This window comes from Lepus europaeus, chromosome 6 (genome assembly GCF_033115175.1).
Source record: "Lepus europaeus isolate LE1 chromosome 6, mLepTim1.pri, whole genome shotgun sequence".
Lineage (NCBI taxonomy): Eukaryota > Metazoa > Chordata > Mammalia > Lagomorpha > Leporidae > Lepus > Lepus europaeus.
In genome coordinates this window covers 62,922,453-62,936,294 of record NC_084832.1, presented here as the reverse complement: position 1 = coordinate 62,936,294, position 13,842 = coordinate 62,922,453, and the positions used below count along the sequence as shown (strand labels likewise).

General features: G+C 40.1%; 1 protein-coding gene across 4 annotated transcripts in view; it reads right to left on the bottom strand.

Annotated features, from left to right (window-relative positions):
- The window catches only part of FNDC3A (fibronectin type III domain containing 3A), a 187,190-nt gene that overhangs the window by 90,990 nt on the left and 82,358 nt on the right, over positions 1–13,842 (bottom strand). For 3 of the 4 annotated variants that reach the window (XM_062194208.1, XM_062194206.1, XM_062194207.1), the window contains exon 4: positions 2,405–2,481. In XM_062194208.1, coding sequence (XP_062050192.1) covers positions 2,405–2,481 — 77 coding nt within the window. Of the gene's footprint in view, positions 1–2,404; positions 2,482–6,706; positions 6,805–13,842 lie in introns of those variants that run through there. The other variant, XM_062194209.1, reaches the window with a different exon arrangement.

Sequence of the window (13,842 nt, the reverse complement as noted above, 5' to 3'; positions counted from 1 at the left end):
CTCTCGCTGTCTACTCTGCTTGTCTATATATATATATATATATATATATATATATGAAGATGTTTAAGAGTACACAGCTCTAGTCCTGGCACATCTCTGATCTCATTCCCCACTATTATTCTGCCTTGACAACTCAGTCCAGCTGTAACATCCTCCTTGCTGTTCCCAGGCATGCTCTCATCTTAGACCTTTGCACTGGCTGTTCCTGTTCCCAGAATCCTTTCTCCCCATACAAATGCACAGTCAACACCCACTTGTACTTAAAGACTTGACTCAAATGCCACCTTCTGAATGAGGCCTATTTTAAAATGTAACTAATTCGGGGCTGGCGCTGTGGCGCAGTGGGTTAATGCCCTGGCCTGAAGTGCCAGCATCCCATATGGGCGCCAGTTCGAGACCCGGTTGCTCCACTTCCATTCCAGCTCTCTGCTATGGTCTGGAAGGCAGTGGAAGATGGCCCAAGTCCTTGGGCCCCTGCACCAGTGTGGGAGACCTGGAGGAAGCTCCTGGCTCCTGGCTTCGGACTGGTGTGGCTCCAGCCGTTGCAGCCAATTGGGGAGTGAACCATCGGATGGAAGACCTCTCTCTCTCTCTGCCTCTCCTCTCTGTGTAACTCTGACTCTCAAATAAATAAATAAATCTTTAAAAAAAAAAATGTAACCAGCTCTATTTTTTTAATATTATCAAACACATTATATAATTCATCCATTTATTATGTTTTTAAAAAGTTTATTTTTCTATATTTGAAAGGCAGAGTGACACAGGGTAAGAGAGAAATCTTTCATCTGCTGGTTCACTGCCCAAATGTCTGCGACAGCCAGTACTGGGCCAGGTCTTCCACCTGGGTCTCCTACATAAGTGGCAGGAACCCAAGTACTTGAGCTATTATTTAGGTTGTACACCAGTAGGAAGCTGAATAGGAAGCACAGCCTGGACTTGAACCAGACACTCCAATATGGGATGTGGGCACCCTAAATGGCAGCTTAACACTGTGCTACAATGCCTGACCCTTATTATGGTTTTTGTTTGCTTCTCACAAAAATGTAAACTATAGATGGACAACAGGCACTGCCTCTTTCATTCACAGATATATCCCAACATTCAAGAATGTTTAACATATATGAGTATTCAGGAACCTTGTTGAATATGGGAACTCTAAGAATTCAAAATCTTGTTAAAAAATTAATAAGCAGTGTGATAAATTCATTTAAAAAGGGACATCCATATTTATATGGATTACATATTTTTATATATACACACCACATATACACACAATGCCATGAGAGCCCCCAAAGCAGAGGTACCTAGAAAAGCTCAGGTAAAGGTGCTTCTAGAAGTTCATGATGTAATGGTCTTTATTTAAGAGAAGAAAGGGGCAATTGAGAAGCAAAATAAATAAATAAATAAATAAGGACAGTGTCATCTCAATTAAAATATGAGGTAAATTATATCAATGATGTCAAATTTTTAGAAGTCAAGTGGGATCAAGCTGAATTTGGTACACAGCAGAGAGCAGTTTCAGGATAATACAAGCAGAATGTACATCATAATAAATCAGAGTTAAATGAAAGTAAAGAAATCCCACACAAGATATTCTTTTGGAAAGATTACAAAGCACTTTCAAATATGTTATCTCATGTTATCATCTCATCTTAGAGGGCACTGAGACTCAAGGAAGTTGATTTGCCTGACGCCATGTGACCAGTAGGGGTCTGAAATAAGATATGGATCCACCAGCACTATCCTTTTGTTGTCATTTTTAAAGCGTGGTGGTGTGTTTCACAGCAGGGAATCTACCACACTCTCTTACCAACATTCTGACATAATCAGGGAGCAAATAAGAGATGGACTGAAGAAAATTTAAAAGTACAAATTCAATGATAGGAACAGAAATTGGGTGTTCCCCTAAAGAAATTTGGGGAAATGACTGAGGACTACAAAAAACCTCAGCAGTGGAAGATTCAGGACACCTGCAGATCTTGCAGTTTAATTCAGTTTGCCTGTGTATGTTATGCTTGATTCTTTAAATAAGCACTTCCCAACAGGTGTGCAGGAAAGAGTACAGGTGAGGGGTGACATTACCTTCTTGGCTCTTAGAACTGCAGGTCTACATTCTCTTTTATTTACCACATTATACCACAAAATTATCATCAGTGTCTGAGAGTCATTGTATGAATAAGGTTGAAAGCATTGTCTTGGATTTCTTCTAAACAAATTAACTAAAAGAGTCAACATAGGCACTTTTACATCTTATGTTTTCATTAGCCACATATTCAAGGGGATAAAACTCTAAAATGAATCCTCCTTTCTAATTCAATACCCAAAAACAAGGTTAAATTATGAGTACTGCCAATAAAATTTCTCCCTCCTTTCCAAATGTACTAAAATACCTGAAATAACATACCTGTGGGGCATATCCAGGAGGCACATAAATAGGAGGCACAGAACCATTTGGGGACATCATTGGAACCTGAGCTGGACCTGAATGGGTCACAGAAAAGATGCATTAATTCATGATTGCTTAGCAAGCTAAATTGAAAACCACCTCAATTACACTTTGAACACTTCATGTAAACACTTCAGCTAATGTGACTGTATTATTATGAAGAAAAATTTAGGTGATTCATCTATTATATATATATATATATTTTTTTTGACAGGCAGAGTGGATAGTGAGAGAGAGAGACAGAGAGAAAGGTCTCCTTTTTGCTGTTGGTTCACCCTCCAATGGCCGCTGCGGCTGGCACACTGCGTTGATCCGAAGCCAGGAGCCAGGTGCTTCTCCTGGTCTCCCATGCGGGTGCAGGGCCCAAGCACTTGGGCCATCCTCCACTGCCTTCCCGGGCCACAGCAGAGAGCTGGCCTGGAAGAGGGGCAACCGGGATAGAATCCGGCGCCCCAACCGGGACTAGAACCCAGTGTGCTGGCGCCGCAAGGCGGAGGATTAGCCTGTTAAGCCACGGCGCCAGCCGTGATTCATCTATTATAAATAAGGGCATCTTGTTAAGCGTACTGATTAGCCCTTATCTACACATCTATTTCTCACACTTGCCAGTGACAGTGTCATTACATGGGGAGCTTTCCTAGAGATTCTTATTTAGTATTATTACAAAAAATAATTTTTTTTGTTAACATTGAAAAGTTCTTAAAGAACAAAACTCAGCTTCCCTTATATTTCCTTTCACTTTTATAATGTTATGCTTTGCAAACAACCTTAAAAATATTATCTCCTGTTTACCTTCTCTTTTAACCTTCCTGGGAATAAAATACGCTCTTTTGGAAGGTGTGTTTCATTACTTCTAGGAACTAAAATCTTACTAACTTTAAAAAAAAGTATCCCTGCTTCAGATCCTTTCTTCTTGTAATGTTAAATTTCCATTGTACCCTCACCCATCATTTTTAAAAAAATTTTATTTATTCATTTTTTGACAGGCAGAGTTAGACAGTGAGAGAGAGAGAGAAAGGTCTTCCTTTTTCCATTGATTCACCCCCCACATGGCCGCTACCGCCAGTGCGCTGTGCCGATCCAGGAGCCAGGTGCTTCCTCCTGGTCTCACATGCGGGTGCAGGGCCCAAGCACTTGGGCCATCCTCCACTGCACTCCCGGGCCACAGCAGAGAGCTGGACTGGAAGAGGAGCAACCGGGACAGAATCCGGTGTCACAACCAGGACTAGAACCTGGGGTGCTGGCGCCACGCCGCATGTGGAGGATTAGCCCAGTGAGCAGAGGCGCTGGCATCCCATCAGTTTTTAATGACTTGAAATATTTTCAAAGGAATTATTATTTCTAAGGAAATAAAGTGCAAGAGGCTGATAAAGAATATAATGGGAAGGATCTTTTCCATATGTAAAATTTCAAATTGCCATTCAGTATTATCAATGCAGACTACTAAATTACACATAAAACATCTGGTTTGAGAACAACTTTTCAACAAAATATTCTTCCCATCTTCCCCAAATTCATGAAATCACTCAGAGTATTTAATGTTATTTTTTAGATTATTAGTTATGCATAGCTAACACTAACTTATTATGTGCCAGGTCTTTTATATATTTTTTCTTCTTATAATCATTCAGTCAAGTAAATAGCCTCACCATCCTCATTTCCCAGATGTTGAAACTGAAGTACGCAGGTTAGGTTTGCCCAAGTGGTAGAAGTGGGATTCAAAACTATGCATTTTTTAAAAGATTTATTTATATGAAAGGTAGAGCAGAGTTCCAGAGACAAAGGGAGAGACAGTTCTTCCATCTGCTGTTTCACTCCCCAAATGGCCAAAAGCCAGGAGCTTTATCCTGGTCTCCCATGTAGGTGGCAGGGGTCTGAGCACTTGGGACATCTGCTGCTGCTTTCCCAGAGCATTAGCAGGGAGTTGTAACGGAAGTGGAGAAGCCCGGACACAAACTAGCACCCTTATGGGATGCTGGTGTCATGGGCGGCAGCTTAACTGGTTACACCACAACACTGGCTATAGGTAGTTTCATTTTTAAGGATATATCACTTTAGCATATTTAATAAACATTAAAATACTACACATTACAGGTAAATGAGGTAACCAGATGATTAAGAAGTATGTTGTAATGTCTCTAAGGCAAGGGTAGGGAATGTCCAGCCCATGGGCCATTTAGGGCCCATGAAATCATTTGGGCCTAACCTTGCAAAGACAACAGGTGGGACCTGAAATTCAATAAATTTGTAACAGGCTAATTTTCAAGCTGATCATGGCCCATGAATGATGTTATAAATACCCAAATGGCCCTTGGCAGAAAAAAGGTTCCCTATCCCTGCTCTAAGGAAAATTAATCTTTGTGCTGTGTGTATTTCTTTGAAAAATATCAAAGGAAGAACATAAATCTTCCAAAATTTGAAAGCAAACATTACCTACTAATTTACTAAATAAAACTTATGAGTTGCTTTATTATCTCTGGACATTAAGGCTTCATTCAAAACTGACTTAACATCTATATTCTGGGCTCAGGAGAAATGAGAACAGTTTTAAACTAATGCTGACTTACTTTTATTAGTTAATTTACAAAAATACTGTAAATTAGCTTTCTGGGTCCTAAGAGGTGGCGTGGATATTGTTAACAATATGATACTTAGCTGAGAACCAAAATAAAATACAATGAAAATCATATTTGTAATCTTAATAAAAAGTTAACATTCACTGAGTTTTTACCATATGTGCCAGAGACTATGGTTCCCTTCATATGTTGTTAAATTTCATCCTTCTATCAAGTCATCAGAACAAGTGCCGTTGTTGTTGTTTAGCTATCAGAGGAGGAAGTTATTACTGATTATATTTAAAACTGTAGGACTACACATTTGCTTTGGATTGCTCGCCTTTTAGTAGAATTACGATTATATAAATATTATGTGGTTACAGTTTAAGTCATGCCATACTTCGGCAGCTGCTAAAAGTTCATTGCCATACTTCGACAGCTGCTAAAAGTTCATTAACTTGGTAGTACAAACTTCTACTTTATCCTTAATAACATGTAAGTATGATAATGAGCACACACACAAAAAATTTAAAATAAACCAGCAGTAAATATATTACTAGTTGCAATCCAGGAATTATAATGATTAACTCCCTTTCCTCCTGAGTAAATATTTTGCTCTAGCAAGTGCATTTTCTTATCCTGAAGTAGAACAGGTGGTACACGGTTAGATTATGTTAAAGACAACTCACCAGTACCCTAACTCCTACCTAAAATATTGGTGTGAAGTAACATTCAACACTTAACATATAAAATCTGTACTTGCAAAACACAGTAAATATAGGTATCAATGTTTAGAACTACAACGCGTACAGCACCATTTTTTTGCTATTTCTATGTCTGTAATGGCAAAACCCTAAACCCACACATAATTAAAGTTGCAAATATTTGATTTTCTTAGTTCCAAAAATACTTTTTTAATTTAGAAAGTTTTAAAATGTTAACTACAAACTGAACTACTTCTGTATGCAATGAGGGATATTTTGCCCCAAGGAAGAAGCTAAACCTGTTACAGACAGTCTCATTAAAATGCACACTTGGCACAGGAGTAGCTATGTTTAAACAACTGTGGATCACCTAACAGACCCTTCAGAATCTCTATGATTTAAGCAAAATCTACCCCAAATTATAGAGCTATTCATTATTTTTAAGGGCACATTTCCTTTTCCAAAAATCCGCAGAAGAGGAAACAACTCTATTCACTCACCCCTTGTCTTAAGAAATTTGAGAAGCTCCTTACACCAATTCTTAAAAAGCACCATCAAATAACTTAACATATTTCATCTAGTACTTGTAAGTTACATTCTTCATTTTCTTTGTTAATATACATTCACATGTAAGAGGGTTTTTTTTAAACTCCAAATTTGCTCAAGAGCTTAAATTCTTAAGATACAACGGACTGCTGACGTGCTACACATTCTCTTCTAAGCAAGCTTTCACAATGGCTTCCAAATACAATGCAAATTTTCAGATTTTAGTTTTAAAAAGAAAAAGCAAGTAAAACAAAGCCCCCGATGGAAAAGAAAGGCAGCTTAACTTTACAAAGAGCCTAATCTCTTTATAATGACATGGCAACAATTTGAAATATGTTTAAAGCAATTATATTTGGCATCTACTTTAAAAACCACATACAGCATGACTTCAGATTAATACGATTTCTATGTTTTAAAGTAAACGCAAAATGTTGAAAAACAGTCACCAATCTTACCACTCATTTTGTTTTTACAGTAGCAGCAGAGAACAAGAAAATCCAACAAGGAAACAGCGTAGTACACGTTAACAGCTTTAATTGGAGAACGGTTTCGCTTTTTTTTTTTTTTTTTGCAAAGCTGTAAGAGGAAAAGATCCTTTGACCGAGTCATGTGACAGCTATCACGTGACATGCAGTGAGCTGGGGAAAGCGAGGGGGTGGGGAAGCAAACATTCCTGCTTGCCGTTGACAGAGAATGATTCAATGATTTCTACATGTTGCTGCCCTGAATTTAATCACCTTTTAGATTTTCTTATGAACCAATTCAAAAGTTCATCCAATGTACCTTACAGAAATGCACATTTGATGTAAAATGATTCTCCGTGTTCACCTTCCTCTGTTCAATACCACGGGCATTAGCTTATTTAATATTTTATTCAGCCACCTTGCTGCCAGATTTTACTTAAGTATGGAATAAATATGAAATTTATTAATTTAAAAGATTTGGTCTGAAATGCCATTGTATAACAATCCACTCTGCATATCCAATACTTAAGAAATCGCCACTATACAGAGAATTGTGTACAGATTATAGGATAGACTGACATGTTCCTCCAAGATGGGACTTAAGTTTCAGACTGGTGTTTGTCTCTCAAAGTAATAAAGGATATTACTTTTATTATTGACTTTGCTTCCTTTTTTCTGATTTAAAAAAAAAAAAGATTTAACCTGGACATTAATATGGATGCATTTTCACTGATACGTATATTTCAAAAGACAGGCTCAGGTTTGCATTCAGAGTTCTCTCTCCAAGAACTAGAGATTGTAAAGGAGAAAGTAAATCCTTTAGGAGGTCTTTTTTTTTTTTTAAAGATTATCTTTTTTTAAAGGGCTTATTTATTGATTTGAGAGGGGATCATGTCCGATTTCAGAGTTATAGACAACAAGAGGGACAGACAGTGAGACCTTCCATCTGCTCATCACTCCCCAGACATGTCTGGAGCTGGGCCCATTTGAAGCTAGGAGCCAGGGGCTTCTTTGGGGTCTCCCACAAGGGTACAGTTGCCCAAACACTTGGGCCATCTGCTGCTGCTTTCCCAGACCATAGCAGGGAGCTGCACTGGAAAAGGAGCAGCCAGGACACAAACCGGTACTCATATGGGATGCCGGTGCTGCAGGCAGAGGCTTAGCCTACTACGCCACAGCGCTGAGCCCCTTTAGGAAGTCTTTTATTACTTTATGGTACTATGTAAGTTCAAAGGAAATTTATTAACCAGATGCCCATCACCTGTTGACTGGATAAAGAAATCATGGTATATACACACTATGGAGTACTACTCAGCTGTAAAACAAACAAACAAAAAAGTGATATCCTGTCTCTTGCAACAAGATGGATGCAACTGGAAAACATTGTATTTAGTGAAATAAGCCAATCCCAAAAAGACAGGTATCATGTTTTCCTTAATCCGGTAACTAATAGAAATGTAATGTGTAATGTATTGGAGTGAAGCAGACATTGAGATTTGATGAGTGTTTACAGCACTTGTTTTTTCCGTAGAGGAACAGTATTATTTTTTCCTCTTCATACTATTAGCTGAACTCTTTTACTTAGTGTAGGGTTAATTATTTCATCTTTAAGTAAACTGACAATAGATCTTTGTAAAAATTAAGAGTGGGAATGTGAGAGGAAGGAGGAGGAAGGGTTGGAGTGTGGGAGGGAGGGAGGGAAGTATCACTATGTTCCTAAATCTGTATATATGAAATACATGAAACTTGTATAACTTAAATAAAATAAAAAACCCAGCAAATACAAATATTCAAGCAATGACTGTGATTTATAAAAAGTTGCACAGTGGAAAGAAAACATGTTCATATCAAAAGATATGTTTTAACAACTACAATATGTATTAGCAAGGCAACTTTTTAGAAAAAAGATTTAAATGAGAGAGAGGGAGAGAGACAGAGAGAGAGAATGAATAAGAGTGTTCTATATGCTGGTTCACTCCCCAAATGGCTACAACTACAACAGCCAGGTCAGGGCCAGGCTGAGGCCAGGAGCCAGGAACTCCATCCTGGTCTCCTACATGAGGGGCAGGGGCCCAAGTACTTGGACCATCATCTGCTGTCATCCCAGGTGCATTAGCAGGAAGCTGGATCAGAAGTAGAGCATCCAGGACCAGAAACTGGTGTTCCAATATGGGATGCTGGCGGTATAACCCTCTCTGCCACAATGCTGGCCTCAGCAAACCAGTTTACTAACCTTTGAGTCTGTTTCCTTGGTAAAACTAATCCAACTCACAGCATTGTTGTGAGAATCAAGTTAGATAAATTTAAAGTCCCAAGTATACTGGTGGGCAAGCACTTAATAAATGATAGTTATTTTAAGTAAAAGTATGATCATCATATATTTTTAGAAATAATAATTATGTAGTGTGGAGTTTGTGCCAGGTGCCATTGGAAATGTTTTTACCTGTGTTATCTCACTTGCCTCATAACTGTAGCAGGGACAACTTACAGGTAAGGAAACAGAAGCAGAGAGCAGTTCAGTAACACGCCAAGGGCACACAGGAAGATCTAAAGACAAGGCTACACTTTTTACATGTAAACCATGTCAAAGACTTTGTCTTCCAAAAAGGTGGAAAAAATCTGGCAAGGGATAACAAGGAGCAATAGGGCTCAATAAATACATGCCAGACATAAAAACACAGGACTATTCTTACAAGTGGGGAAGGGCAATTAAGTTCTAAGTTCTCACTAAAGTGCAGGTCTGCCCAAAGAACAGATGAAAGTCTCCTGGTCTCTACAGAACCTGCTTGTAACCAACTCATTCTATCTGAAAAGCCAACCATGCCTCTGATCTTCAGTTCCTAAACAAAGAGCAAGCCCCTGCAGCCCCATTTGTCCTTCTGGCTCACATCTACACAACAGCTGTGTTTCCATTTCTTGACTAAAACTGATAATCTCATCAATCCTTTATTGTTTGTTCACTAGAGCATCTGCCCCATTATAAGTAAGTTCTCCCACATAGTTAACTTCTTATAGCACATCAGTTCTGGTACTGCCTTTAAATGAAAGCTGGCTGCCCCCCAGAACCCATTCTTCTACAGCCCGTTGGGGATGAGGCTTCCCATTCTCTTCTGAGGCAGGGCTAGCAGTCTTCAGACACCGCAAGGCTGCTTCCCACATCCCCATGCCTGTTTCATGTGAAAGTTTTGAGATCAAGGTATGTATGTGCATATCACCCTCTTCGCCCTTTCACTGCTGTCATGATCAATTGTCACTTTTTTATTATTTTATTTTATTTTTATTTATTTATTTTTTTATTTAATAAATGTGAATTTACAAAGTGCAACTTTTGTATTGTTGTGGCTTCCCCCCCAACCCCCAACCTCCCTCCCTCCCGTGGTCCTCCCCTCTCCCTCTCCCATCCCGCCCTTCATCGAGTTTCATTTTCAATTACCTTCATATACAGAAGATCAAATTAGTATATACTAAACAAGGATTTCAACAGGCTGCACTCACACAACTGCACAAGGTATAGGGTATTGTTCGACTAGTAGTGTTGTTTTTAAGTTTCATAGTAAAACACATTAAGGACAGAGATCCTTCGTGGGGAGCATGTACCCAGTGACTCCCGTTGTTGATTTTTTTTTTTTATTTTTTTATTTTTTGACAGGCAGAGTGGACAGTGAGAGAGAGAGAGAGACAGAGAGAAAGGTCTTCCTTTGCCGTTGGTTCACCCTCTAATGGCCGCCGCGGTAGCGCGCTGCGGCTGGCGCACCGCGCTGTTCCGATGGCAGGAGCCAGGTGCTTCTCCTGGTCTCCCATGGGGTGCAGGACCCAAGCACTTGGGCCATCCTCCACTGCACTCCCTGGCCACAGCAGAGAGCTGGCCTGGAAGAGGGGCAACCGGGACAGGACCGGTGCCCCGACCGGGACTAGAACCCGGTGTGCCGGCGCCGCAAGGCGGAGGATTAGCCTGTTGAGCCACGGCGCCGGCCCCGTTGTTGATTTAACAATTGGCACGCTTATTCATGACATCAGCAATCACCCAAGGCTCTTGCTATGAGCCATCTAGGCTATGGAAGCCCCTTGAGTTCACCAACTTTGAACTTGTTTAGTCAAGGCTGTATCACAATGGAGGTTCCTTCCTCCCTTCAGAGAAAGGCACCTCCCTCCTCGATGGCCTATTCCTTCTGCTGGGGTCTTGTTCACCAGGATCTTTCATTTAGGTTGTTTTTGCCACCGTGTCATGGATTTCCATGCCTGTGAGACTCTCATAGGCCTTTTAGCCAGATCTGAATGCTCCAAGGGTTGATTCTGAGGCCGGAGTGCTGTTTGGGGTGTTTGCCATTCTATGAGTCTGCGGTGTGTCCTGCTTTCCCCGCAGGATCATGCTCTCCCTTTTAATTCAATCATTCATTATTTGCTTACACTGGTCTTATTTGTGAAATCTCTTCGACATTTACCCTTTTTGATCAGTTATGTACTTACACTTATCACTTTACCAAGTGCGCTGGCATTGGTACATGCCTCCTTGATAAGACTGAGTTGAAATCCCCTGGCACATTTCTAGTTCCACCATTGGAGGTAAGTCCGAGTGAACATATGCCGACCTATATATCTCCTCCCTCTCTTATTCCCACTCCTATATTTAAAAGAGGTCACTTTTCTGTTAATTTTAAACGCCTAAGAATGATTGTGTATTGATTGAAGAGTTCAACTAGTGGTATTAAGTAGAACAGACAGAGGAGCAACAACAACAACAACAACAAATACTAAAAGGAATAAAATAGTAAGTTGTTCGACAACAGTCTAGACAAGGGCTGATCATGTCATTGTCTCTCATAGTGTCCATTTCAATTCAGTGGGTATCATTTTAGATGCTCATTTAGTTGCCATCGATCAGGGAGAACATATAATATACCATTCACAATAGCCACAAGAACAATAAAGTACCTTGGAATAAATTTAACAAAGGATGTCAAAGACCTCTATGATGAAAATTACAAAACACTAAAGAAAGAAATAGAAGACGACACAAAAAAATGGAAAAACCTGCCATGCTCATGGATTGGAAGAATCAATATCAACAAAATGTCCATTCTCCCAAAAGCAATTTACAAGTTCAATGCAATACCAATCAAAATACCAAAGTCATTCTTCAAAGACCTAGAAAAAATGATGCTGAAATTCATATGGAGAAATAGGAGACCGAGAATAGCTAAAGCAATCCTTTACAATAAAAACAAAGCCGGAGGCATCACAATTCCAGATTTCAAGACATACTACAGGGCAGTTATTATCAAAACAGCCTGGTACTGGTACAAAAACAGAAGGATAGACCAATAGAACAGAATAGAAACACCGGAGATCAATCCAAACATCTATAACCAACTCATATTTGACAAAGGACCTAAAACCAAGCCCTGGAACAAGGACAGCCTCTTCAACAAATGGTGCTGGGAAAACTGGATGTCCACATTTCGAAGTATGAAGCAAGACCCCTACCTTACACCTTATACAAAAATCCACTCAACATGGATCAAAGAACTAGGGATATGCCACGACACCATGAAACTAATTGAGAGCATAGGGGAAACCCTTCAAGATATTTGAACAGGCGAAGAATTCCTGGAGAAGACCCCAGAGGCACGGGTAATCAAAGATAAAATAAACAAATGGGATTACCTCAAATTGAAAAGTTTCTTTACAGCAAAGGAAACAATCAGGAAAGTGAAGAAGCAACCAACAGAATGAGAGACATTATTCACAAACTACACAACAGATAAAGGATTAACAACTAGAATCTATAAAATGATCAAGAAACACCACAGAATCAAAACAAACAACCCAATAAAAAGATGGGCCAAGGACCTTAACAGACATTTTTCAAAAGAGGAAATCCAAATGGTCAAAAACACATGAAAAAATGCTCAGGATCCCTAGCCATCAGGGAAATGCAGATCAAAACCACAATGAGGTTTCACCTCACTCCGGTTAGATTGGTTTACATACAGAAATCAACCAACAACAGATGCTAGTGAGGATGTGGGGAAAAGGTTCACTAATCCATTGTTGGTGAGAGTGCAAACTGGTAAAGCCGCTATGGAAAACAGTTTGGAGAGTCCTCAGAAACCTGAATATAGCACTACCACAGGACCCAGCCAACCCACTCCTTGCAATTTACCCAAATGGAATTAAAGGGAAGAAAAAAAGAGCCATTTGCACCTCAATATTTGTTGCAGCTCAATTTACAAGAGCTAAGACATGGAATCAACTTAAATGTCCATCAACGGATGACTGGATAAAGAAATTATGGGATATGTACTCTATGGAACACTATACAGCAGTAAAAAACAATGAAACCCGGGCATTTACAGCAAAATGGAGGAATCTGGAAAATATCATGCTGAGTGAAATAAGCCAGTCCAAAAGGGACAAATATCATATGTTCTCCCAAATATAAAATATCAATTGTCACTTTTTAAAAAAATTATTTGAGAGGGAGGGAGGGAGGGAGGAAGGGGTAGAGAGAGAAAGAGAGAAAGAGAGAGAGAGAGAGAGAGAGAGAGAGAGAGAGATATGGATCTTCCATCTGCTGGTTCACTCTCCAAATGTCCACACAGCCAGGACTGGGCCAGGTAGAAGGTAAGACCCAGGAACTCTATCTGGGTCTCATGTGGGTGGCAGAAACTCAAATTCTTGGATCATCATTAGCTGCTTTCCCAAGCTAATCAGCCAGAAGCATGATCAGAAATGAAGCAGCAAGGACTCGAACTAGGCACTACAACATGGAATGTAGATGTCCCAAGCAGCAGCTTAACCTACTGTGCCACAATAACTGTTCTCTTCTATTTTTTATAAGGATTTTATTTATTTGACAGGTAGAATTACAGACAGTGAGAGTGAGAGTGAGAGAGAGAGAGAGAGAGAGAAAGGTCTTCCTTCTGTTGGTTCACTCCCCAAATGGCCGCAACGGCCGGAGCTGCGCCGATCTGAAGCCAGGAGCTTCTTCCTGGTCTCCCATGCGGGTGCATGGCCCAAGCACTTAGGACATCCTCCACTGCCCTCCCGGGCCACAGCAGAGAGCTGGACTGGAAGAGGAGCAACCGGGACTAGAACTGGTGCCCATATGGGATGCCGGCACCACA